Source organism: Sciurus carolinensis, chromosome 1 (assembly GCF_902686445.1).
Source record: "Sciurus carolinensis chromosome 1, mSciCar1.2, whole genome shotgun sequence".
Taxonomy (NCBI): Eukaryota; Metazoa; Chordata; class Mammalia; order Rodentia; family Sciuridae; genus Sciurus; species Sciurus carolinensis.
In genome coordinates, this window is record NC_062213.1 from 37,786,312 (window position 1) to 37,813,303 (window position 26,992).

A 26,992-nucleotide genomic window follows, 5' to 3' on the forward strand; every position below is an offset into this window, starting at 1 on the left:
TGGGGAGAGGCTGCCTTCCCGCAGGCTTATAGCAAGAGGGAGTCGAGAGAGATCGCCGGGGAAACAGAAAGATTGTGGGAAACTCAAAGGGAAGGCGAGGAACAAGGGTAGTGGCTGGGAGGAAAACAAAGCAGCTCCCTTTCCAGGTGCACTGGGGACCAGAAAAGTTGAGAGCTGAGCAGGGTGGGGAGGAGCGTTGGTAGCGGGCGAGGACGCGCGCTCCTCCGCTTGCTCTCTAGCGCGGGCGGGCAGGGCGCGCGCGCTGGGGAGCGGCAGTTGCGCTGGGCCCCGAGAGCTGTGGGCACCAATCAACGGTTGCCATAGCAGCGTTTGACGTCATCGTGCGTGTGGTGCCCCTGCTGCCGGGGCTGGTGATTGGAGGAAACCCCGTGTCTGCGGAGCGGCTGTAGCCTGTGAGCAGCGAGATCCAGGGACAGAGTCTCAGCCTCGCCGCTGCCGCCGCCGCCCAGAGACTGCTGAGCCCCCGTCCGTCCGCCGCCACCCACTCCGGACACAGGTAAGGCACCCGGGCGCCGCCGCCTCGCCCCGCTTTTTCCTGCCCCAAGCCAGCCTTGCGAAGGCGTGGGAGCTGTCCTGGCTCGGAGTCCCCTCAGCCGCTCGCCCGGTAGCGGCGCTGGGCTGAGGCGGAGTCTCCTTAGGCGGACACGGGCGGCGGCTCCTCTTCCGCTGGGCTCGGGCGGGCACTTGCGGCCGCCTCCGGCTACCTGCTTCCGGACCGACACCTCAGCGCCGATCGGCGATCTTTCCCCTCACTCTTCCTCCCGAGGTGGAGAAGCGCCCACGCGCGGATCCCCGGGGGTCCCCCGGCTCTGGAGGACGGATGAGGCATGGCCGAGACGCCCCCGGCCGCGATCCGTCCCCACCCTTGCGGCCCCCACACTCTCGGTGCTCACCCCCCTGCCCCTCGCTTCCGCCGGAGATAATGATTCGGCGGCGGCGGGCATTGCAGTGGCGCAGGTGAGGCCGCCCCCTCCCCTCGGCTCCCCTTCCTAGCCTCGCCTCCCGTTCCCCTCCCCCTCTCCCTCCTCCGCGGCGCAGCCTCCGCGCCCCGCGCTGCGGCGGCGGGGAGGGGCTGGGGACCGCGGGGACCTGGGCGGGGGGAGGGCCTGGCCGAGAGCGGGCCGAGGTCTGGCCGGGCCAGCGTACCGCCAGGTATACCAGGGCGAGACCGCTCTCTGGTGTGGAGGGCGAACCCACTACGAGTGAGGTTTGGGGTGGGGCCAGGCTGGGACCTAGCGCTGGATTTCCTGGGTTCTGCAGTGGGAGGAAGGACTTAAATTTTCCCGGTCGGGGTGGGGGAGGGGCCGGCTTTTCCTACTTGGGAACGGGCGCGGGAGGTGCGGGTGGGGGCCCCGCTTCCCTTGGGCTAGAGCAGGGGCTGGGGAAGACCGCGGTCGGCGTCGGAGACTCCCCGAGGAGGAGAACTGCAGGGTCCCTGCGCCGGGTATTGAGACGCACATCCTGCTTTGCGGGGCGGGTAGGCTTGAACCTAACAGCCGGTGGTGGCCCCTCTGGGTTGGGTGTGGCTCTCGCCCCCTCCCCCGCCTGCCGCAGCTGTCGGCTGCTTCTGGACTCTGCTAGGACACCCGTGGTGTCCGGTGGTGGGGAAGACGCCGGTGGGAGAGCGGGGTGTGTCCGCAGCGGGACTGGTAGCGGTTCCGCTTTTGCGGGCGGCGCTGGTGTCTCTGCCCCCGGGTGGGGCGGGCGGCTCCCCCCACATCTGAGTTGGGCGGGGGCGCGGGCTGCTCCTCCCTCTTGCTCTGTTGCGGCTGGGGAGGGGGGTGGAATTAACACTCAGCGGTAGGTTGGGCTCCTTGACACAGATCCGCTGTGACAAAGAGAGTCGGGGACTTGTGCGGAGGCTCAGGCTTGGGCGGAGCCAAGGAGGGGAGGTGGTTGCCGATGGCGCGGACCGTAGGATTTGCTCTTTAAAGTCACGGTCTGAGCGATTTCTTTTCACCCTACCCTACTTCGTAAGTCATTTGAGGGTTAAGTGGGTGCGGCGAGTCTTCACTGCAGTGTAGAGGCGAGACCTGGGAACCCAAGTTATTCTATGAGAACCTAATCCACTTCCTCTTGTACCAAAGTGGGGAGGGAAACCTTTATATTGGTTTTAAACATTTTTCATTAAACCCAGTATTAACCAGAGAGCATCTTAGAGTTTTTTGGGGAAAAATTAATATTTCGAGAACAGGAGGAAAGAGATCACAAATGTTATTCATTGAAACAGTACAGCTCTTTCGGAAGCTAGGTGATTGCTTGTTAAATAGTGCTAACTGTTCTCGTTTGGTTTTTTAAAAAGTGGGATTTCCCTGGGATGGTGAAGTGTATGCCCCTTTCATGGTGTGAGTGGCAGTGGCTCTTTTGTCCATCTTTTAATTTTTAATGGCGCATTTCTGGCATCATTCTGTGGGATCCCTTTGTAGTTTAGTATCTTTCTCTGTGTTGCAGACCCTTTAAGAAGGATATCTTTGAAGAAGACCCGCAGAGAAATTGAAGTCTAGGGAACTTTAAAATGAGGGAAAGTGAATTAGGTGAAAAGACATGGGAAAGGGCAGCTTGAGTGATAACATAATCAGGCTGTTACTGCTAGAAGTAAAATGCATTGATCTTACATTTACACTGGAGCAGTGACATTGTGGGTGCTTCCAAAGTGACATATTTTAGGGTGTACTGGTGGTTACTGGAACTGGAGTTCCAGGACTTTTGGATATTTTTTAAGCAAGTGCAAGAGAGAGATGAGGTGTTAGGGTTAGATATTGCTCCTTGATGTTTTAATAATCAAAATATCTAAGAAGAACCATATTCGTTTTCCCCAGAAAATTGTCATGCTATAATTGGCTGGTAAGATCTAGTAGATTTGCGGTGGGAATAGAACCAACTAAAACTTTGACTCCTGACAAAAGTAAGTATGATGAAAGTTAAAAGACATGAATTACATCAAACTGACATGACTCATGGTTCTGGAAGTATAGAAATTTTAATGTTCTTTTTAGGCATTGTTTTTACTGAATGAAGAAAAGCTGCATAAGTTTTGGATCACTTAGTGATATTGGAAACAACTTGAGATTTTTGTCGGGTAACCCAAGAAGTGGTTCTGAAATCGCCCTTTTGCCCAAATGTGCTTTGACCCTGTGTAAAATGAGATTCTAAGCAGAGATGTGGTTAAGCAGTTTTAGTTTTGCTAAACTGATGTAATTGGCTGTCAGTATACCTCTGAGAGTATGATAATTTTTCTCTATTATGATCATCCTCTTAAGATGCCTAAATTTTAATTCCCCATGTGAAGAATCTTTCACAGACAACTAGGGTTGAGGTGTTAATATAGCTTATGAACCATATATAATTTTTGGATCTGTATATTTGGGGAAAATTTTCTGAATACTCCTTTTTTTTCCCCCTACAGAACATACAGCCATGGATAAAAATGAGCTGGTGCAGAAGGCCAAACTGGCCGAGCAGGCTGAACGATATGATGACATGGCAGCCTGCATGAAGTCTGTAACTGAACAAGGAGCTGAATTGTCTAATGAGGAGAGGAATCTTCTCTCGGTTGCTTATAAAAATGTTGTAGGAGCCCGTAGGTCATCTTGGAGGGTCGTCTCAAGTATTGAGCAAAAGACGGAAGGTGCTGAGAAAAAGCAGCAGATGGCTCGAGAGTACAGAGAGAAAATTGAGACTGAACTAAGAGATATCTGCAATGATGTACTGGTGAGAATCTGTTTAGCTTCATTATAACATAGGGTTCTTATAATGAGTATCAGTTATAATATTGACTTTTTCCCTCCCTTTGGTTTTCTTTTTCTTTGGAAAATTGTTCTAATCTTAGAAGTCGTCAAGGTTTCATTACTTAAAATGTGTTGGAACAATTATAGACAGTTTGTATAAAATAAATGCAATAATGAGTATCAGTTTAGTTCTGCTAAAAACAATAAGCTATGGAGATATCTTATAGACTAGTTGGAATAAAAAACTAGATTGCATTACATTTCAATTATGGTTAAAATATCTACTAATTCCAAAGGTGATTATCTGAAATATATGTACATGGATACAGGAATTTTACATATTTTGTTTTATGGAAGGAAAGTAATAGGTTACTCACTGTATGTATAGTGCCCCTCTGGATTATCTGCTATAATGTTAATGAAATGAGTCAGCCATGCAGAAAACTCTGACTTCACAGTTGCTTCCTTCCCTTCCTGTATTTAAGTGTTGGAAGTCACCTTTGAATACTGACATCCACTGTGAAAGGTTATGAATAACTCAAGCTTGATTTTCCAGATATAAGAAGTATTTCAAACATGTAGTACCTACTGGTTAAAAGCTCTGTTTCTCTAAAAGAACTAGATGTTATATTTTGGTTAATTTTAATATCTTTGTATAAGCTATGGTTTTCTGATCCAGAAAGTTTGAGAATAATCTAGTAAAGAGTCCAGCCAACTAGCATATAACATCTTATATATATGAATACTTTTTAATAAATGGAAAGTTTTTGGAATAATACTTGAGTGGTTTTACCAAATGATTATAGTTATAGAACTTAGGGTTACACATACTGGGTCTTAGTGTGACAGGTCTCTGGTATATAGAAATGAGTAGTATCCTAATCTCTGGACAGGTTACTAAATCTGGGACTCTGGAAATGCAGGTGTGTAGTACTTACTATTTGAACCATGTTCATGGAAGAACTGTTGTAATGGGCAATAGAGGATTCTTTTTGCTGTGGTTGTGGGGTTTTTGGTTTTGTTAAAGTTGTGTTGATTTTACAGTTCCTTTAACACTAGTCTTTTATTAATGGAAAAGTTTGAATTCCTAAATTGTGTTTTCCTCATGGCATTTTTTTCAGCCTACCTTTTTTATTTATTTATTTATTTTTATTTTAAAGTGGGCTCACGTGGCATTTTACAGTCTTGGGTCTAATTTTTGTTGTTTGCTTATTTGAAATCTTTACTATCATAGCTATTCTAAAATGAAAAAAGGAGTATTAAACTTTTACTGAGGTTAAATGATGTACTTATGATTTGCTAAATTAAGCATTTAAATTTTGAAAGTGTTATTTTTTCTATAATAAAACATGGGTTTTTTTTTTTTGTTTTTTTTTTTTTCCTTTCTGCTTTCCTTCCTTCTGGTATCCCCCCAACCCCCAAGTACTTAACTTTTATTTTAGTTTTAAAGAGGTATATAACAAATTGTAATTTCCCTTAGAATAGGAGTCAGTTTTAGGAATAAAGGGGGATATGGTTAACATTTACCTTCACTAACAAGCTTATTTGCAATTCCAGATAGATCTTTGCATGTTTTCCACACACAAGGTATAAAAACTCTTGTGAGGATTTTCCTAGGAAAAGACTGTAGCAGTTCTAACTTTGATTTCCTTATCAAGAAAAAGAAACCTACATAGAAGCAGTGGATGAAGATGATTGTATTAGTCCCTAAATACCCTCTAAAATTTATAAGGGGTCAATTCCTGTCACTAGGCATGGCATGTTCACCTCTTTGAGATAGCACTGACTTCTCAGATTTCACTTTGAAAGTTTAATTCCTTTACATTATAAATGGCTTAGAGATTTCTAAATAAGTTTTGCTTCCATGCTTGGTCTTTTCTAGAGTAATCTCTCAGTGATCTTTCCATGGTTCATGATATAGATTAGGTGTTCAAGTATTTGTTAAATAAACCAGTTTACTTTGGGGAAAGAGGATAATAGGATTAAGTCAGCAGCACTGCTAATATTCCTAGGCTTTTTCTGTTTCAACTTGGTAGGAAAAGTGAGCATTTATTGATGATAACCTTATTCTTCACATATGGGTGTTTCCCTACCTTGTTTTTCCGAGGCAATGTTAACTTGGGAACATAAAATTCCTTTTCCTCTTTCTAGTAAAAATGGAAGAAATGTAGCCGAGCTGACATTTCTCTTAAATTTTTTTTCCCTGAACCATTATACTTGATTAGTAAAAGCATGTGCTGTTTGATTTTCTTAATTTCAGAGGGGAAAAAAAGCACGTAATTCTTTTGCAGAATTAATGTTGGTTGGTAGCATCAGTGATGAACAAGAAGATGTCATTGTTATATTGAGTACCTATATCATAATAGCTGAGACAGTATCTTTTCTTCCCGAAAATAGTGGCTTAATTGCTGGAGTTCTCGGTTTTTCTGAGAATCCCTTTAGTAACCCATTCTGGTTATGTGCATTTATCAAATGTTTAGTTTATGCTATTTAAGAAGCAGACAGAAAAAGACCAGAGTTACTTTATGGGAGTTACAGAGCATTACTGTGGGAAATGGTCACTGGAGTAATCTTTACAACATTTTTTTTAATGCAAAATACCCTTGAAATTATTACCTTGTTGATTTGAAATTGTAGTACGTGAACTAATGCAGTCTGCCTTTTCTGCCAGGTGCTCTCTCGGTGGTTGGAGGGACTTAATGCTAGTGGTAATCTGATGCTAATACTGCTTAAATCTGAAAGATACAGCCAAAAAATAGGCAATTTTTATCTTGGAAGTAATGATAAAATGAAAATATAAGAAAATACATACTGGAAAACCTAATTGAATAGGAGCAATACCCCCACCCCATAGGGTGGTTGTGAAGGAGGAGAATCTGGTAAAGCACCTTGACTTCCCTCTGTGTTTTCAGCTTTGTGGCTCTTTTAAAAACAGTCATGAATCTGCCTGTAATAGTACAGGGGTCTCTCAACTCAGTTCATGAATGGGCTTTAAATGATCCAAGAAGTTGTGTGTGTTTTGGGGCCAGAGGGTCCATGCCAGCCATCAGATTTTCAAATGTTCAATTTAAAAATTTGAAAACGGTGGTATAAGGCAAAGAACAACTTTCTTTCCTTATTAAAGGAGGTCTGGGAGAGAGGAAGCTGTAAAATTGTTTACCATTTGTAACAGTTGGCAACTTCAGTTAAGTAATCAACTATTGTAATAGTGATTCAGTAACTTGACTGAACTGCATTTTGCTATGCTGCTGTACATTTTTTTTGCCTGGAACAGTGTTAAGTTGTGGTTGGTTGCCCAGTACTGATTTTTATCTTAAGCCCACAGAACTCTACTAATAAGCAGAACAGGGGCAAGTAGGAAACCAGGCAGAGTTTGGTTCTTGCCTAGTTTTAATTTATCAATAGGTCCCTTGGGCTTTTAAAAAGACTTCTATGTAGTGTTAGTTTTTAGGCTAGAACTCATTAGGCAGTTCATTTATTGGGATAAGGACCTCTTAAAAGAATTCTGCAGTGCTTACCCATCTTTAATACTTCATATATTTACATGTCTGTCACATGTAGCTTTTGATGTGTTTTAAAGTACTGAGAATTTATGTGATATAGATGCCTATAGTGCCTTCCAGGAAAGAATAAATTAGATAATGTCATTTTGGTAATGAGTTTCAGTAGTCTTTTTTAATGGTAAGTACTGGCTTTCAGGAGTGGTATTTTGTACAGTTGGGCAGTCTGAGTTATGTGAAGTGGAAGTGATAAAAAAGGAAGATGAAGGTAGGCAGGCAGGTGTTCCTTGTTTAGTGTAAAAGAGAATAACCAATTAATGTGATCAAGAGCAACAGATTGCCCATTTGTAGCAAGCAGTACTTAGGAATGAGGTCCTACCTGTGAGAGATGCTGGATTACCTGAAGATGTTCAGTGATGAATGGGGAAAATAGTTAAAAGTGAATTAAGGGGGGAAAATTATAGTATTTGAGATTGAAATTAGAATGAAAAGTATGAGGAAAGTCTCAAAAGTATAGGAATAACAGACACTTGTGAAATATAATGAATCCAGCTTTTTTGTCTAAGAAAAAGTCTTTTTGGCCTTATTTTATATATTTAATTAGACAAGTGGGAAATAAGCCATTTTAGGATTGTACTTACAATGAGTAATTTTTTTCATTTTTTTACATTTTAAGACTAGCTGATTTATCATTAAAGAAATCCTGGTAGCACCTCTAAAATGATAGTGTAGAAGCTTCATGTTGGCTGTTTGAAAAATGGCTCATATGTGTGATCATACTTGGTTTTAAACATTTATTTAAATTAAAACATATATTCACTTGGCTGTTTTTCATGTGGAATTAAGACATCTTCTTTAAATATGTATAGATCCACAGTTCAGAAATCATTTTCTATATTTCTTGCATAAGCTACCCTTCTAAATGCAAATGCATGCTCCATAAAATGCAGTTTGGAGTGAGAACTAAGAGGCCATTGGCTATATGTGCAGTTTTTTCCTGATCTTTTAGTTGTTCATCCACATCTTTTCATAATTGTATTTCATTAGTTAACATTCAAATAATTCTAGCCAGTATAGTGGCATAATTTTGTAAACAAATAGCAGACTCTTGGTAAGCATGTAATTGCTTTTAGAAGGGTATTCCTGAGAGTGACTGTAAAACTGACAGGCCTCAAGCATTGAGCCTGATTTATGGGCATCAGTGTTCTAGGAATGAAGAACCTAGCATAAACAAATCTTATATATTAAGTGGAACTAGTAGATCCAACAAAATTAATTTTTTTTTTTTTTTTTTAACAAGAGTTGTTATGTTCAAGATCATTCTTTCAGAACTTTAGGAGGGATAGCCTTGCTGCAATTAAAAGCCTTTTCCAGTTTTGGAAGAGATGAGATTAGGAGAGATGGATACAAGTCAGATCTTGAAGGCCTACTGTAATGCTAAATGTAGTAGGATTGGGAACTTTTAAAGGTCAGGGAAAATACCTTATGAAAAGGAAACAGCACCACATTTTGTCTCATCCTGTTTTATAAAGAAATTTAGAGCTTCTTAATAATAATAGTTTCTTAATGTCCTCCATCAGGTCTTTAATCATTGCTTACACACTAATTTTACAGAATTGGTTTTGATTTCTGGGTCATCTTTAACCTATGAAAGGCTTAAGGTTTTTTCCCCCTGTATAAAGTTCCTGTTTTCACATCTGAAAGTGCTTAAAAAAGGGAGCCCAATATTAGGAAGTAGTCTGCCTTTATAACTTTTACAGTATTGAATTAATTCCACCACAAATTCTCGATTTCAAAATAGATGATTGTACGTTACTGAAGAATGTATGAGGAAAATTTTTGTAAGTTCAAATTATGGGTGTTCTCATGTCAACTAAGTTAAATAACTTTCACTTCTTTGAAATTCTAATAAGCCTTTTAAGAGCTTTTCTGGAATTCCTAGGATCCCTATTGTAATTTCATCGTAGTTCCCATAGCTCTTAAAGTACTATTAGAGTTTTACATTGAGGATTATAAAGTGTGCCCTAGGTTTTTAGGGACTCAGGATTTCAGTGTATTCAAGGCCATAGTTCATCTTCATTTTGAAGCTGCTTGTCCCGATTTTTGTCTCACTACAGTCTGTTACTGCTGTGTTGCCTGGATCATAGGTTTTCAGTCTTTTACATTCATGCTGATATTCATTTATATAATACACCCCCACGGGCATTACCCAGGATTAGACTCAAAAAAGAAGTGTGCATTCACAAGTAAGAAAAATGATATTGTGAGGATGAACTTGATCTAATTTTAATGAACAAAAGATAAATTATAAACGTTCTTTTACTGTTGCTGCTCGTCATTCACCTGCACTTGCTACTTCCCGGTTCTTTGTTGCACATATTTCTCATTGTAATTTTCTAAAAAGCTGTTTTCATTTGCTCCTTCTTTGCCCAAGTTCCCTATGTAAAGCTTTTAGCTCTAATTTGTTGTTCTCATTGTCCCTGATTCAAGCCATTGCTAATTCTCTTCTTTCTGACCTAAGGGGTTTGTTTCATACTCTCATTTAGAACTTACTTTAATCTTGATAAGTAAGTTGTTTTCAACTTGAGGAGATTGGCTCCATTCCCTCAATCTCCTTGAAAACAGGACCATTGACTTCTGAGATATTTAATTTGTAATAAAGTACACTGAAGGGGAATACGTTATCCTTAATTTCTCAAGTGGCACAAATTTGAATTTGGCCTGTGAGGAATATCATGCCAGGCTACCCTAATACAGCATTTCCCATTTTACTAGGGGCAATTGTGTACAAGAGGTCATACTCAGCTTGTTTTCCCCTCAGTAATTCCCTGTATCACATTTAATTTACGGGGAGTGGCCAATTTTTGTTGCATTGGAATTTCATTTATTTGACTTCATTCTCATTCATTACTTGCTTTTCTCAGAAATGTTAGCTCTTTTCTTCTTCTTAAAACATAATAAACACCATTGCCCAGAGTTTAGAATGACGCACTTGGACCTCATTTCAACCCAGAGACTCTTGATGAAAATTCACCAAAAATACATTACTTAAAATAGAATTCTTTGGAATTGACATTGAGGACCTTCTAATTAGACAGGCTGTACTATAGTGAAAGCAAGTTTTCAATTCAATGTGATGAGTACTTTAGTACTATGGAAGTCATTGGGAAGAATAGCATCCCAAAATGCTGTTTTTCTACTTGTTCCTTTCTAATAAGAGATTACAGGCTCTTCTTGTTTTGTTTTGATGGTGGTGATTTTGCTTTACTGGGAGTTGCGTCCAGAGGTGCTCTACCACTACATCCCCCCTAGCCCTTTGATTTTATGTATGTATGTATGTATGTATTTATTGAGCAGAGATTGAACCCAGGGGTGCTTTACCATTGAGCTATATCCTTAGCCCTTTTTTATATTTTATTTAGAGACAGGTTCTCACTAAGTTGCTTATGGCCTTGCTGAGTTGCTGAGGCTGGTTTTGAACTCACAGTTCTTCTGCCTTTGAACTCATGTTTCTTCTGCCTTAGCTTCCTGAGCTGCTGGGATTACAGATGTGCCTCACCACACCTGACTCCCCTGGCCCTTTTTATTTTTTGTGACAGAATCTTGATAAATTTAAATTGCCCAGGCTGTCCTTGAATTTGCCATCTACCTCATCTTCCCTAGTACCTGGGATTAGAGGCATGCACCCCCCCATGCCCAGCCAGATTGTTTGCTGGGGATTAAATCCAAAGTCTGGATTGATAAGTAAGTTTCTGGATCACAGGAATAAAACCTTGAAGGGTATTCACATTTAATATTTCTAAAAAGGACACTAAGGTATATTCTGCCTTATTTTAGGGAGTTGAACTTGTACAGGTTCTTCAGACTTAACTGTGAAACTTTTTTTCTGTTTAACGTTTATTAACTATCTAAAATTTTGTAAGCCTTTTGCCATAGAATAATAAATATAAAAAGCCCCTGCTCTTGTCTTGACAACCTAGAGAGGAAAAAAGACATGTACACAAATAATAAAATAAGAGTTAGATTGAATGTGGTGTTAGCACAAGCCTGTAATCCCAGCTACTCAGGAGGCTGAGGCAGGAGGATTGCAACTTCTGGCCAACCTGGGCAAATCAGTGAGACCAAGTCAAAGAATAAAAGAGAAAGGATAGGGATGTAGTTCAGAGGTAGAGCACTTATCTAGCATGTGTGAGACTTTGGATTTAATCCCCAGCACCACCAAGTAAATTTTTAAAATAATGAGAGAGAGAGATTAAAAAGTACATTGAAGAGCTTGTCTTCAACTGACTTTAGAAGGTTCTGATAAATAGTGCTCCACTGCCTGTGATCCCAACAACTCCCATAGCTGAGGTAGGATTGCAAGTTCAAGACCAGCCTGGGCAACTTAGCAAGACTCTTGTCTCAAAAAGGATTGGGGATGTATCTCAATGGTAGAGTGCCCCCTTGGTTCAGCTCCCAGTATCACAAGAAATAAAAAAGGTTCTAATAAAATGTAATCCCATTAGGGAATTTACACATAATATGCAATGTGGTATATACAAGTTTAAACAACAGTATAAAATGAGACATTTTAAGCAAACAAAGTTTTGTGATGAAAATAATGGGGGAATGGGGCCTTGGTTTATTAGAAACTTTAACCTAGGTCAAGGATGAGGCCATCTGTAAAGGAGCTCTGGAGGAGGAGAGAAAAAGGAAATCTCTCAAGAGGGTCAAATTTAATGGGTACCAATTACTGCTCAGGGAGTTCTTTTTGGTACTTTTTACCATTTGATTGTCTCTAGGGGTTACATTTGGGGTTTGTTTAAATTTTTTTTTTTCTGTTGTGGTACTGGAAATTGAACCCCAGGGCACTTTACCACTAAGCTATATCCCCAACCCTTTTCATTTATTCTTATTTTAAGACAGGATTTCACTAAGTTGTCCTGGCTGGTCTCGATTTTGTCCTTCCACCTCAGCCTCCCAAGTCTGGGATTTACAGATGTGTGCTCAGCTAAAATGTTTTTTAAAACACTGTACTTTATACCAGCGTAGCAGTGGAACACCTGTAATCCTGCAGATTCCAGCAGCTGGGGAAGGAGAATCCCAAGTTGGAGGCCAGACTAGACAACTTAGTGAGACCCTGTCTCAACATAAAAGAGACTGGGGATGTAACCCAGAGGAATAGTGCCCTTGAGTTAATCCCCACTAACCAACAATATCAAAAAACTTTGTACTTTGAGATTATTTTGCCATCTTTAGTGATCCAGAGGCAAGCAATTCCCTGAACCTGATTTAACTTAGCAATTTTTATTCCCACTTATTAGTCATTTCACCCAGTTGATTTTTCTAAAAATCAGCAGTAAATAACAGTCTTAACATAAAGTTGCCATTGTTTTGTGCAGTAATCTTGATTTTCTTGGAGTATAAATTAGGGAGCAACTACATTCTACAGGAAGTACAGTATTTTAGGGTAGCATTAATATTTCTCAAGTATACCTTTGCTTTATCAAATATACCTGATTGATTTTAATAAATTAAAGGGTGAAGATTTGCCATCTGTTTATTGTTGAAAACTGTATTCAGTTAAGTGACTAGCCAAAAATTCTCTTATCTTTTTATCTTCAGTCTTCTGTTACTGAAGTCAAACAATTCTTTCTATATATGACTTCCTCATAGAACTCTTAAAATTTTACTCCAGTAGGCTAGACATTGCATAAAGTAAAAATGTCTGGAAATACCTATTTACTAAATTAGTTTTTGGATTTACTGGGCATGGCTTGGGGTGCTCTTCCAGTAAGCTTACATCCCCAGTCCTTTTTTATTTTGAGACAGTGTCTTGCTAAGTTACTGAGGGTCTTTCTCCTCCTGCCTCAGCCTCTTGAGTAGCTAGGATTATAGGTGTGTGCCCCCGGGCCTGGCTGTCATTAACATTTTTAATGTAGTTCTTTTCTCTGATGGTTGGAAGGAGCTGAGGAAGTTGCAGTTCAGAGATGAATGGAAGCCCCTCTAGCCACAAGGGGGAGTAAGAGACTAATTTCCAGATTAATGGGCTCTGTTGAAGGGCTCTGTTGCAAGAAATTGATGCCTTTTTTTTTTTTTTTTTTAAGAATATTAACAGATGTAGGAATGATATGTTGCTGGGGTAACTCTACAGTGTAAAGTAAAAGTTTTGTAAATATTTTTCTCTATGCATGGAAGAATTGTACAAGAAACTTGAATTACATTGTGCTTGAGAATTGGAATTAAATTATTTCCTGTTAAGGAAGATGTTTTATTTATTTTTGTGGTGCTGAGAATAGAACTCAGAGGCCCTCTACCAATGCCCCAGCCCTTTTTATTTTATTTTGAGAAGGTCTCATTAAATTGCTGTGGCTGACCTTGAACTTGGGATCCTTCTGCTGCTTTGCTTTCTTATTCACTGGGATTACAGGTGTATCCAGTAATTCAATCCATGCCAGATTGAATGTTTTATTTTTAACAAGTGACATTTGTGGAGTATTTTGTGAGTTTTTAAATTGAATAACAAAATAGAGAATTGAGTTTTACAGAATTATTGGATTTTTAGAGTTGAAGGGCTCTCCAGCCTAAACTTTCTCATTTTAATGGACTGAGAATCTAAAGATGAGCAGTTTCATGACTTACATTAAGTCATACAGTAAGCATTAATATTTTTAGTCCCTTACATAGTACCACCTCATTGAAACTTTTTTTTTTCTCTGTTATAAGAGAGTTGGGGGATTTTGTGAGTGCACTTTTGATTTTACTAAAGATGATAGACTTTGGCTTCTGTATTTAATGAGAATCACATTTGAGGGCTCTTGTACCTCTATTTTTGCTTTCTTCCTTTTAACTGCTGGTGGGTTTTTATTTTTCCTCCCTCTCCTCTTTTTTTTGTGCATGCTTTGTTTGGAAATAGGCATGTCTGTATTGTGATTTGTTGTGTTCATGGAACAGACCCTGATAGTATAATCTCAAACAGAGGAAAGGCTTATGGATCCTTGGTCTTTATTTGGCAAGGTCTTGTCATAGTTAGTCCAGCTATATTTTCAGACTCCCATGAATGTCTCATTAGGGTTTGATTTGTTTTGCTACTGCTTTTGTATGCATAATTACCTTTGTGAAAATTAGACATAATGTTATAACCAGTTGGTGAAAAATTCCATCAAGACATGGTGAGAACCTTTTTCCCCCCTCCACCTTAAAATTCAATGATTCTATAAAATATAACTCCTAGTTTGTTTTTCTTTACAAAAATATATTTTTGTGCCATTTCTTTCCTGAATTCAAAAGTAATACCAGCACAGTATGGATACTGAAAAAATAAAAGAGTACAAAAGAATACGAGGGTATATGAACAGTGTTAGTCCCATCTTCCAGAAGTAATCACTATTTAAGAGAATTTCTCTTTAAAATTTGTTTATGGATAATAATCATAATATTAAATAACCAAAGAGAAAATTATGTTGTCATGTTGTATAACCAACAGAACCAGGAATTTAATAAAAATAATAAGGTATTACAGATCTTATTTAAATTTCATAAATTTTATCACCGTATTTCCTGGATTGTTCCAGAATTCTATCCAGGATACACTTTGCATTTTGTTTACTCTCTTTTATCATGGGTCAGTTTTTCAATCTTTGCCTTTTATGGTTTTGATACACTTTCAAGAGTACCTACCAGTTATTTTGTAGATTTTCCCTTTATTTTTATTTGCCTTGTTACTCTGCACCATTAAATTCATAACTGTGTTTTTGACAGGGATCCTGGAATTGATATTGTGTCCTCCTCAGTGAATCATTGGGAGGCATGTGATTTTTTGTTCTGTTACTTAACCAGTAGTACATTTTTAAAATTTAAACAGCACGGAGGACTTCTGAAAGCATCCTGTGTTGCAATCATTTGATCATTTGAATCATTTTTTAAAGATAGACACCCTATAATTATGATTACTTTGTCAGAGGTTATGTACTAATATGTGTTTTTGCCAAAGTGCCTTCCCTATAGGTTATGTTGATTTGTAATGAGTGGGTTACTTCTTCAAAGGGGTAAATATGATCACAGTTCTGTAACTTGTAATTTTCCTTTGAAATATATTTTTTGTTATCTGTCTTCATGTATTCTAGTTGCCAAACCCAAATCATAGCATGTAACTCAGAGTTTTAATCCGAATGTATAGTGGCAGATGACCATTCATTAGAGCTGAGGTCAAAATATAAACTCTTAATAATTGAGTACTTGTTTTTATTTTTAATGTTAATTTTAAATTTTTTTAAGAGTTTGGTCTGAAGATGTTTAGTCTATAACTTCTTATTCCTTTTCAAAAAGAAAGGAGAAAAAAAAGTGGCCTTAGTAAGGAAATCCAAGGAATAGTGGTATAATGGATAGTGTTTGGTACTTTCCTGGGGTAAAATGGGAAGGGAGTTTTGAAACTAATGTTGTAGTGAAATAGCGTTAATTAGACAGTCGTGTCATAATTTTCTTTGAAACTCTCATCTCATCTTGGGGCAGTTGATAAATCAGGTTTCCTGACTTTCAAACAAATTCATTTACTTCACATCTTCCCATTCTCTGCTGGCTTTTTCTTAGTTCCTCCTCTTTAAGAATCATTGCATAGAAAGCAGTTTTCCAAAGGTCATGCAAGTATAATTAAGAAGTACTTAGCCTGTGCCTTTGCTACTCTTTCTGAACATATGTGCTTAGTGTAGTGCCCAGATACTTGTCATTTTAAAAGAGCAATTTCTTAGATTTTCAGGGAAACACTTTTTCCTCTTCTAGAAAAATATTTATTATCTGACATAGCATCAACCTCAGTAATTTCTGTCATATTCTAACTATTAGAAGTTTGGTACATAATGAGCTTTTAATCATGAAGACTGTTTTGAAAAGTTTTCTTTGGGGTACTAAGCTAATAAAATTCCCTCCACACTCTAAATTCTTTTAAAGTATTGTTTTATTTAAATGAAGCTGTTCAAATTATGCATATTTTGCGATTCAGTTGGGATTTAATGTTTGTGTAAAATGTCTTTATGGAGCCTGTAAGTTTACAGTACATGTGTACGAGGGGATGGTGCACACCTGTAGTCCAGCTTCTCAGGAGACTGAGACAGGAGGATTGCTTGAGCCTGAGTTCAAGATCAGCCTGGGAAGCATAGCAAGATTCTGTCTTAAAAAAGAATACATGTGTATGTGAAAAATTAAAGGTGTAAAACTATTACAAAGTGTATTTTAAATTACATTTGCTCTGGATAATAATTCAGGTGTTATAGAACATATAATATAGAGTGAAAAAATTAAGCTACTGTGACCTCATTCCACTTCCTCAGAAGTATTCTCTGTTAGTCCTTTGAGTATCCTTCCGGGAATTTCAGTGCCAAGAAAATAATTATGTTCTTGAAGAGTAGTGTTGTTTACTTGGTATTTTGTAATTGGTGTCCGTCCCCCCCCCCCCCCCCCCCCGCCACACACACGCGCTTAATGCTTCTTCCTATATTGACAAGCTGCCTGCTTTTTTAAATGTCTGTCCCTTATTAACAGAAATCAGTATTTTCTCCTTTAACTAAAAACTCTCCACTAGACATTAGTGGTACAGGCAGTGTATAGGAAGCTGAATAGCTTATAAGAATTAGCTTTAGGGAGAACATAGCATTTAGAGCTAAGTATTTAAGACAGCTGTTTCTTTCCAGTTGTATTGAGGTGTGATTGGGGGAAAAAATGTATTATATATTTTAAGGTGTACAACGTAGCAAAACTTCTTTTAACCAACAGTTCTTAAAAGTGGTATGAGATCCTTGGGAGTTTTTTTAGAATGACTCCCATTATTAGGTCATGACTATTTTCATGACAATACTAAATAATTATTATCCCTGTTTTGACATCATCACTGATGGTATAAAAGCAAGGATGGCTAAATATCTGGTTCCCTTGCACTAATCTAGGTAGTAATTCATAATGCACCATGGATTCATAGTGAAAAAAGAGTGGTTTCAGGTTTTAGTATCCTTGGAACAATAAAATTAATTATAATAGTTCTTACAGACATCTTTGTGTGGCTGAATAAAAAGTACACGTGTCCTCCTGTCCATGGGAGATTGGTCCTAAGACACCCCTCCCCCATATCTGTTGATGGTCAAGTCCCATACATAAAAAAAATAATGGTAGTATTTGCACATAACCAATAAGTGTCCTCCCTTACACTTGAAACCATCATTAGATTACTTAATACCTAATGTAATATAATGCTCTGTTATATTGTATAGAGAATAATGACAAGAAAAAAATTGTGTCTTGTACAGGCACAGTGTTTTTGTTTTTTTCCTTCCTTAAATGTTTTTGAGCTGTGGTTGGTTGAATACATGAATATGAAACCTGTGAATATGGAGGCTTGGCTGTACCATGATTGTCTCCAGGGAAAATCCGTGTTAGTATTTGAATTGTGTATTAAACTAGCTGTCATTGTGGAATGTTCTTTTTACTTCAGAGAACTACAGACAGACTGATTATATGATTTGGGTATTTGGCAAACATCTTGAAAATCAGTGAAGTAAGCCTGGCTCTTCGAGGAAATTAAATGGTATTTGTGAAAGTGATAAAAATGAGAACCCTGAAAAACTTAAAGTTCATTACTGTGATCCTAACAGCTTTGCAGTATATTTTTATGAATATAAAAGTGTCTTGAGAGCAAAAAATTTTTAACCATAAATATGAAACTATTGTTAATATTGAGGGTTTTTTTCTGGAAAGTATACCTGTTGAGAGAAATAAGTACCACAGTTGGGAGAAATAAAGTGGTATTTTTTAAATATGAGGAAATAAGTTCACATAAAAGGAAAGTTAAAATCTAAGGTGAGTTGACTGGTTACAAGGCTGTTTTAAGATTACTATAATATGCATGTTTTCTTAAGGTAATTTGCTTAATTAACTTGGGTAGTACTTAAAGAGGAAAAGAAAGCTTGGCTCATACTAGATTATTTTTCCTTCCAAAAAAAAAAAGGATGACAGCATTACTTTGTTGATTATTAGTTGCCAAGACTCTGTACTAAATGTTTTCTATAGTGTATATTAACTCATTCATCCTTCCAGAGCTGTTGATATTACCTTCTTAACAGATGAGAAACCTGCAGCCCAGGGAGATTGCAGAATTTTGTCAGTGACAACAGTTAGTGAACTGGAATTTGAACTTAGGTAATAAACAGCATAGACCTCTTTATGGGGGACCGGGGAATTGAACCCATGAGTGCTTAGCCACTGAACCACATCCCCAGCCCTTTTTGAGAGAGTCTGGCTAAGTTGCTTAGGCTGGCTTTGAATTTTGAATTCTCCTGCCTCAGACTCCCATGCCGCTGGGATTACAGGTATGTGCTACCACACCCAGCTAGCCTTATTTTATAGTTGGAAGTTGCAATACCTTCCTTGTATAATGCTGTGCCCACAACCACTCCTTGTAAATTCAAGTTCTCATCATTGCTTTCCTTATACTTTTTGTAGTTGAACAAAATTTTGAAGGTTGCATTGTGTATTTAATAGGATAGTCTCTTAATTTGGGGGACATTTTGAAAACGGCTATCATTCCTTTCTACATTTCTGTTTTCTACTTTCCCTCCATCTTTTCCCTTGCTTCATTGTTCCACTACTTTCTGATCAGTGCTGTTTCCTTTTATGCGTTATTCTTTCTTTTCTTTCTGCATTTGTTGCTTTCAGATCTGGAAAATTTGTCTTTCAGATCTGGAAAATTAACTTTCATTATTCTTTGAGTTTGACAAGTTAACATTACCTGGGTTTCTCTTTTGTGTTACAATTAATTTAATCCAGTAAACTCTGTATTTTTCCCTTACAGTTGAAAAAGACCCCAAGTCCCCCCAGCTCCCATTAAGGTACTGGGGAATTGAATTTAGGGCTTTGTTTTTGACATGTGCTGCTGTGTGTGTGTGTGTGTGTGTGTGTGTGTGTGTTGGTGGTGGTGCTGGGGTTTGAACCCAGTGCCTTGTGCATGCTACCAACTGAGCTACATCCTCATTCTCAGCCATTTTTTAAAAGTTTATTTTGAGACAGGGTCTCATTGAGTTCCCCAGACTCGAGATCCTCCTGCCTCAGCCTCCTAAACCTCTAAACAGGCATGCACCACTGCACCTGCTCTTAATAGAAATTTTTTCATATGGCATTGAGTAGAACCACTCTTTGCTGCTTTCAACTGTGATTTCAGCTGGAACCAAAATATCTTAATTAACATGGCTTCACTTGGATGACTGGGGGTAGCATGTCATTCTTTTTAACAGGGTAGTTTAACTTCTCATACAACAGTTCAGGGCTCTAAGAGAACAAAAGGAGAATCAACTTGTTAGTGTCAGTGTTTCGCCAGAAACATTTACCACTGTTGACAGTTGTTCCTCAGGTCAGTGAGCAGCCTGACTACTGTTATCCAGCCCACCTGTTTCTTATGGGTGCTGGTTGATAGCATTAAAGTTATTATTTTGTGGCTAATTCAGGGTTCAACTTAACTGTTACTTTAATTCCCAGGCAGTTTGTCAGTTTAGCATGGTTTACCCCAGGGGTCAAATAAGGGGTTTTAGGAATATAGAAGGTAATACAAAGATAAATTACTAATTCTAGCAACATTTATCAATATCTCGTTTAAAGAGGTTAAGTTTTCTGGTGCAGTTTAAAAATGTATCTGCTTATGGTCTTCATTTCTACATACAGAGTGAGTAACTGGGTTAAAGTGTCTTATTTACCCACCACTGGAACATAGTGGGTAAACACATGCAGAATTATTATTAAAAAGCATTTTTCTAATGATTGTGCTTATAAATAGATACACACTAGTAGGCCACTAACTTATGGAATAGAAACCATGTGTTACATCTTTTTTTTTTTTTCCCCCTTGTAAGAATTGGTGTATTTGAGGTTCATTGAGTCCAGTTAAAAATGAACCTCACTTTGAGTCCTAGAGTATACTTAACACTTACCAGAAGGGAATGGGTTAGGTGAGAGTGGCCCTATTTTTTGTCTAATGCTGCTACTGAAATTATTTTCTTCCCCCTTAAATGAAAATAAAAAATCCATTTAAGAGCCTTCTCCTTCAATACAGTCACATTTTTTGCTTTAAAATGGTTGTAGAAGGTGATTTTTACTATGTTAGGATTCAGATAAGCTTAAATTGTTAAGAGTTTTAAACAGAACTACAGGCTAAAGATACTTTTATCTACTTTTATGTGATGATTTCTAAACATGTATTTTAGATAAAAGATTTTAATGAGATTAAAGTCTACTCTTTAGATTTGCGAATCTCAGTCCTTTCACTATCTTAATTTACTTTTGAAAATTAAGCTTTTATTTGAGGTATAACCTGTTGTGAGGTATTACTTCAAATTGTATTCTTACAAATGAGTTTAATTCTTTTTCTGCTTCCTCTGGCGTGAACTTTGGTTGTTACATTATGGTTTCTGCTTTAGTTATTTTTCCAGAGGCCCAAAAGATCTGTCTGAGGTTCTTCGTGTTTTCATGCCATGATTACATTTAAATGAAAATTTTGCCAGCTCGTTAGAAAATGTTCTTTAATATTAACTATCATCCTTCATATTCATTGAAACCAGCACAAGAATAACTACTGTTAAGGACCTTTATTCAGTTTTATACTTAAATAACAAACCAAGTACTAACTTCAAATTAAGTATCACTGACCAAAGCATCCTACTAATTTTTAGACCACAAATTATGACCCTTTTGCATTCTTAATTATCTTAATGACAGTGATTGGGTGTGAAAGTTCTTAGGCCACAGTATGTGCTTAAGAAATGCAGTTACATTGTATTGTAAATGTTTTGTTCTTATTATATCTGTTTCTTTTCTTCTTAAGTCTCTTTTGGAAAAATTCTTGATCCCCAATGCTTCACAAGCAGAGAGCAAAGTCTTCTATTTGAAAATGAAAGGAGACTATTACCGTTACTTGGCTGAGGTTGCTGCTGGTGATGATAAGAAAGGTATGCAGTTTTTGTTTTAAACCTTTTGGCTGAACTTGTGAAAATGTGATAGTGTGAAAGTAGTTGCCTTCTGAAGTAAAAACAAGTTTTTGTTGTTTTTTAATTGCTTTTGAGCACTGAATAACAAGCAGAAATGTTTAGGTAGGTTTTGTTTTTGAGTTCTGAGAATATATATATCTACTGCTTAATATTGCTATTCTAAAGTCTGTGCTTTCTGAAAAGCAAGTTTTGTGTACAAAGATGTTTTCCCAGAATTGGTTAAAAAAAAAAAAAAATGGCCACAGCATAACTAACAAGCAGTATAAACTAAGTATTGAAAATGGAACAGTGAGATTACAAGGTTGTTTTATTTTGACATTAACAAATGACTAATCTGATCTCAAAGAAGCCCCTCACCCCCTTTTAAAGTCTTGTTCAGTTGAGGTCATTACAAGCTTGTTTCAGTCAACAGGGTATTAAATGAAAGTTTTGATTCAAGGAATGAAGATTAAGTGCAGACTACTTTATCAGTACATTTTGGCGTTTTATTATCCAGGGATTGTGGATCAGTCACAACAAGCCTACCAAGAAGCTTTTGAAATCAGCAAAAAGGAAATGCAGCCAACACATCCTATCAGATTGGGTCTGGCCCTTAACTTCTCTGTGTTCTATTATGAGATTCTGAACTCACCAGAGAAAGCCTGCTCTCTTGCAAAGACAGTATGTATTTTACTTGTTATGTGGAGATTTACCAATCTTTATTATTTGAGCACTGAAATTTACTTCTTTTTAAATCACAGGCTTTTGATGAAGCCATTGCTGAACTTGATACATTAAGTGAAGAATCATACAAAGACAGCACGCTAATAATGCAATTACTGAGAGACAACTTGACAGTAAGTACATAGTAGCATCATTAATGATTAATATGAATGAAGAAACATTTTACTTCAAGGAAAATTTCTGGGATTTTTATTACATGTAATATTCTGTCTACCCTGTTGTTAAAACTGTCTTCATGTAGTTAGAAACAAGTACTAAAAATGTACACTTTTCTTTAGTTACAGGTCTATTATTAATTTTTTAACTTTCAAAATTTTGTGATCCATGAATTTTAATTTTTAAATGACATTTTCCATTTCAGATCTTGAATGTTTTCATATTAGTCTCAGAACAGTTTAGTATCAAAAGTAGAGACCATGTTAAAATTTCTTTAGAAGTTGTTTTGTTATTCATTAAGTTGCTTCCATATTTGCATAGAATAGCAGTAAGATACTGATAATAACATCAGTTGAAAAATTTCATGTGCTTTTCAGAATCCAAATGGAAATCTGTTTTACTTGGTCTCTTAAAAAAAAAAAAAAGAACAACTTGTAGAAGGCTATAATTGTCCTTGTTATACTCATATTTAGAAAAAGAACTTCAATAACATCACACAAAAAATGAACAGTAGTTCCTTAAATGATATGAAATATCTAAGTCAATTTTCAGCAGTATCTTTAACAGTTTTTTTTTTTAATTTACTTTTATTGTACACAAATGGGATACATACTGTACATACTGTTTCTCTGTTTGTACATGAAGTAAAGGCATACCATTTGTGTAGTCATACTTTTACATAGGCTAATAGTGTTTGATTCATTCCATTATTTTTTCCTCTTCCCCCATGCCTCCCACCCCTCTTTTCCCTCTACACAGTTCCTCTTTCCTCCATTCTTACCTCCTTCCCACCCTCTTTAACAGTTTTTTATTTGAATTGGGATCTAAATGAAATCCACAGATTGTAGTTAGTTTATGTCTCCTTGGTTCCTTAGATTGTCCCATTCTTTCTCTTTAGATAAATATTAAATTTGAAGTTTGAAGTTCATGTGAAAAAAAATCACCATGTATCTCTGTCAGGTAGAGGTAGAAATTAAGAGATTGTAGTCTAGTTTTGCTAGGTTTTATTAGCTTTAAGACATTTCTCTTGGGGGACTACATATTGTTTTATGTTTCAGTTCCAACTTCATTGTAGTCCACTGCCAATTAAATAGCTTAAATTACTTTAGTACATGCAATTTGTAGCTATCTATGAACTTGTATTTTATTTAATCAAGAGTGAGTCAGGCATAGTAGTTGCACACCTCTAATCCTCGCTACTCAGGAGGCTGAAGCTGGAGGATTGCTAGTTCAAGGCCAGCCTGAGAAACTTCTCCAAGACCCTGTGTCTTCAAAATAAATTTAATAAAGATTCTGAGTATAGCTCAGTGGTGAAGTAGTCACCTAGCATGTGTGAGACCTTAGGTTCAATAACCAGCACCACAATGAATAAACCCAACCTATATGAAAGAATCTTTATATCAAATGAAAGAGATACTTCACTTTCTTAGCTAATTTTAATTTTTTTTTTTTTTTTTTTTTTTTTGGATAAGTAACTTGACAGTTCTTGTTGGAAGTGCTAAGGTAGAGCCTGAGTTACTATATTGTGTTCTCATCACTTTTTCAAGAGGGCCTAATCTAAAGTACACATGGCAGCTGAATTTTGGTGTCAGGATAGCTTAAAGTATATACTGCAACAACTGAGTAAGAAGAAAGGCAGTGTTCCCATTCTAATTGTCACTATTTACTATATTTTCTCTGAGCCTTATTATTATCATCAGCTGATAGAATTATAGGTTGATTTGACTGATCCTCAAGTGAAGAAATTTTGCCAAAACCTAACCAAGTATTTGAATCTGAATTTGGTTGACTATGATTATCAAAATACTACCCCAAAAAGAGAACTATCTTGTATCAAATTTTTAGCATTTATATATAAAATTCAAAACTCCTTGAAGGCTAGAACCAGAAAGAGACCGCATAGGCATTTTCATCTTGTCCCACAGAATTCCTTGTTGATGTAACAGCACAGGCTACAAGAGGTCATTTGGCTAACTCTGTGACCTTGGAAGTAGTCTTCTTTCCAGGCCAGAGATATATTTGATTAATAAATAAATGGATTATTGGAATTTTTTTCACCTGTTGCACGATAGTAACATTAGTGGAAAAAATTAATAGTAGAATCAGTATTGTAATCTGCCACATTATAAAACAAGTTTTGGTTTTGCCTCTTAAAGTATTCAATTCTGACCATATTGTTGGTTCAGCACTCATTTTGAGTCATAAAAATTAAGGTATGCTTTTCTAAGCTAAAAGTGTCAGAAAAGCTAAATTTGCAGTTTAGCTCGGAGAGTAGATGCTGACTGGACTTTTCATGCGCTGTAGGATTTTCTTTGGAGTGGAACTCAGTCTAAGCTCTATGAGGAGAGAGTGGTCAGCCTTAGTTCCTTGAGCACGGCCAAATTAGGTTGATTCTGCTTTAGTTGCACTCAACTAGTATATACATCTCTCAGATTATAGCTTTTCTTCTGGACAAGATATTCTGATAGCTTTTGACACTTAAGTGTTTTTTTGTTTTTGTTTTTTAATACTTTGATTTCTTCTATTTTACTGTTTTGCTGTTTATGAGTAACCAGAGTTTGCTATATCTGATTTTGTTATTTGAAGACATCTGTGTTGTGTATGTATCAGGCTTACAAGACAGTAGGAGGGAAATAAATGTATTATATTGAAGTATTTTTGAAGCTGCTTTCTGTAGAGCTATCTTTTTAAGAATGCTTTTCAACTGAAATGCATAATTACATTTGAGGACTTGGCATACATATGAAAGTTTTCCCTTTTTTCCAAACTGACACATGCTGAAAAAACCTTTCCTTCCTTTTTTTTTTTTTTCAAACCAGTTGTGGACATCAGATACCCAAGGAGACGAAGCTGAAGCAGGAGAAGGAGGGGAAAATTAACCGGCCTTCCAACTTTTGTCTGCCTCATTCTAAAATTTACACAGTAGACCATTTGTCATCCATGCTGTCCCACAAATAGTTTTTTGTTTACGATTTATGACAGGTTTATGTTACTTCTATTTGAATTTCTATATTTCCCATGTGGTTTTTATGTTTAATATTAGGGGAGTAGAGCCAGTTAACATTTAGGGAGTTATTTGTTTTCATCTTGAGGTGGCCAATATGGGGATGTGGAATTTTTATACAAGTTATAAATGTTTGGCATAGTACTTTTAGGTACATTGTGGCTTCACAAGGGCCAGTGTTAAAACTGCTTCCATGTCTAAGCAAAGAAAACTGCCTACATATTGGTTTGTCCTGGTGGGGAATAAAAGGGATCATTGGTTCCAGTCACAGGTGTAGTTATTGTGGGTACTTTAAGGCTTGGAGCACTTACAAGGCTGTAGTAGAAACAGATATCCCATGGATCCTACATGTGTGAATCATGTGTTTCTGTGGAATAGTCGATCTCAGTGTGCACAGCTTTGACTACCGCTGCAGAAGTGCTCCTTTGGACAAAGTTGTGACCCAATTTACTCTGGATAAGGGCAGAAACGGTTCACATTCCATTATTTGTAAAGTTACCTGCTGTTTGCTTTCATTATTTTTGCTACACATTTTATTTGTATTTAAATGTTTTAGGCAACCTAAGAACAAATGTAAAAGTAAAGATGCAGTAAAAATGAATTGCTTGATATCCATTACTTTATGTATATCAAGCTCAGCAGTAAACAAAACAAAACCCATGTATTTAACTTTTTTTTAGGTTTTTTTTTTTTTTTTGCTTTTGTGATTTTTTTTTTTTTTTTTTTTTTTTGATACTTGCCTAACATGCATGTGCTGTAAAAAATAGTTAACAGGGAAATAACTTGAGATGATGGCTAGCTTTGTTTAATGTCTTATGAAATTTTCATGAACAATCCAAGCATAATTGTTAAGAACCCGTGTATTAAGTTCATGTAAGTGGAATAAAAGTTTTATGAATGGACTTTTCAACTACTTTCTCTACAGCTTTTCATGTAAATTAGTCTTTTGGTTTTGAAACTTCTCTAAAGTAAATTGTACATTCTTGGAAATGTATTCCTTATTCCCTCTTGGCAGCTAATGGGCTTTTACCAAGTTTAAATGCAAAGTTTATAACAACAAAAATACTACTAATATAACTACCATTCTCAACCATGTCCCATGTTCCCCCTCCTCCTTCCCCCCAAAAAAAAATGAAAAAAATTTTTTCTGGGGGAGGATGAGATTGATTGGAAAAGTGTATTATATTCCATTCAAAATTTTGGTATATGGCATTTTCTAACTTAGGAAGCCACAATGTTCTTGGCCCATCATGACATTGGGTAGCATTAACTGTAAGTTTTGTGCTTCCAAATCATTTTGGTTTTTAAGAATTTCTTGATATTCTATGGCCTGCCTTCAATTTTGATCCTTTATTCTATTTGTCAGGTGCACAAGATTACCTTCCTTTTTTAGCCTTCTGTCTTGTCACCAACCATTCCTATTTGGTGGCCATGTACTTGGGAAAAGGCCGCATGATCTTTCTGGCTCCACTCAATGTCTAAGATACCCACCCTGCTTCCTTTGCTTGCATCCCACCAACTATTTCCCATATCCTGTTTACTGCAGCACATCTCTCCTTAGTTGATGAGATTGTGTTTATCTCCCTGTAAACCCCACCAATCCTGAATGGTCTGTCATTGTCTGCCTTTAAAATCCTTCCTCTTTCTCTCTAAATAATGATGGGGCTAAGTTATACCCAAAGCTCACCCTACAGAATATTTCCTCAGTACTTTACAGAAAACACCAAACAAAATGCCATTTTAAAAGAGTTGTATTTTTTCCCCCTTTTAGAATGTAAGCTCCTCAAGAGCAGGGACAATGTTTTCTGTATGTTCTATTGTGCCTAGTACACTGTAAATGCTCAATAAATATTGATGATGGGA

General features: G+C 37.5%; 1 protein-coding gene across 2 annotated transcripts; it reads left to right on the forward strand.

Moving 5' to 3' along the window:
- On the forward strand, positions 1-26,992 carry Ywhaz (tyrosine 3-monooxygenase/tryptophan 5-monooxygenase activation protein zeta). 2 transcript variants are annotated; one of them, XM_047553118.1, is made up of 6 exons: positions 1-517; positions 3,428-3,732; positions 21,084-21,207; positions 21,743-21,906; positions 21,987-22,082; positions 24,945-26,992. In XM_047553118.1, exons 2-6 carry the CDS (start codon positions 3,439-3,441, stop codon positions 25,002-25,004), a joined length of 738 nt encoding a protein of 245 aa, XP_047409074.1. In that variant the 5' UTR covers positions 1-517; positions 3,428-3,438; the 3' UTR covers positions 25,005-26,992. The 2 variants fall into 2 exon arrangements, with proteins under 2 accessions (XP_047409074.1, XP_047409083.1); XM_047553127.1 differs by lacking the exon at positions 1-517 and adding an exon at positions 811-978.

Bases quoted from the DNA above. Each gene is read 5' to 3' on its own strand.
- Ywhaz (XM_047553118.1), top strand. From the start codon at position 3,439: ATGGATAAAAATGAGCTGGTGCAGAAGGCCAAACTGGCCGAGCAGGCT. The intron at 21,208-21,742 runs GTATGCAGTTTT...TTTATTATCCAG, and splicing joins TGCTGGTGATGATAAGAAAG to GGATTGTGGATCAGTCACAA. The intron at 21,907-21,986 runs GTATGTATTTTA...TTTAAATCACAG, and splicing joins CCTGCTCTCTTGCAAAGACA to GCTTTTGATGAAGCCATTGC.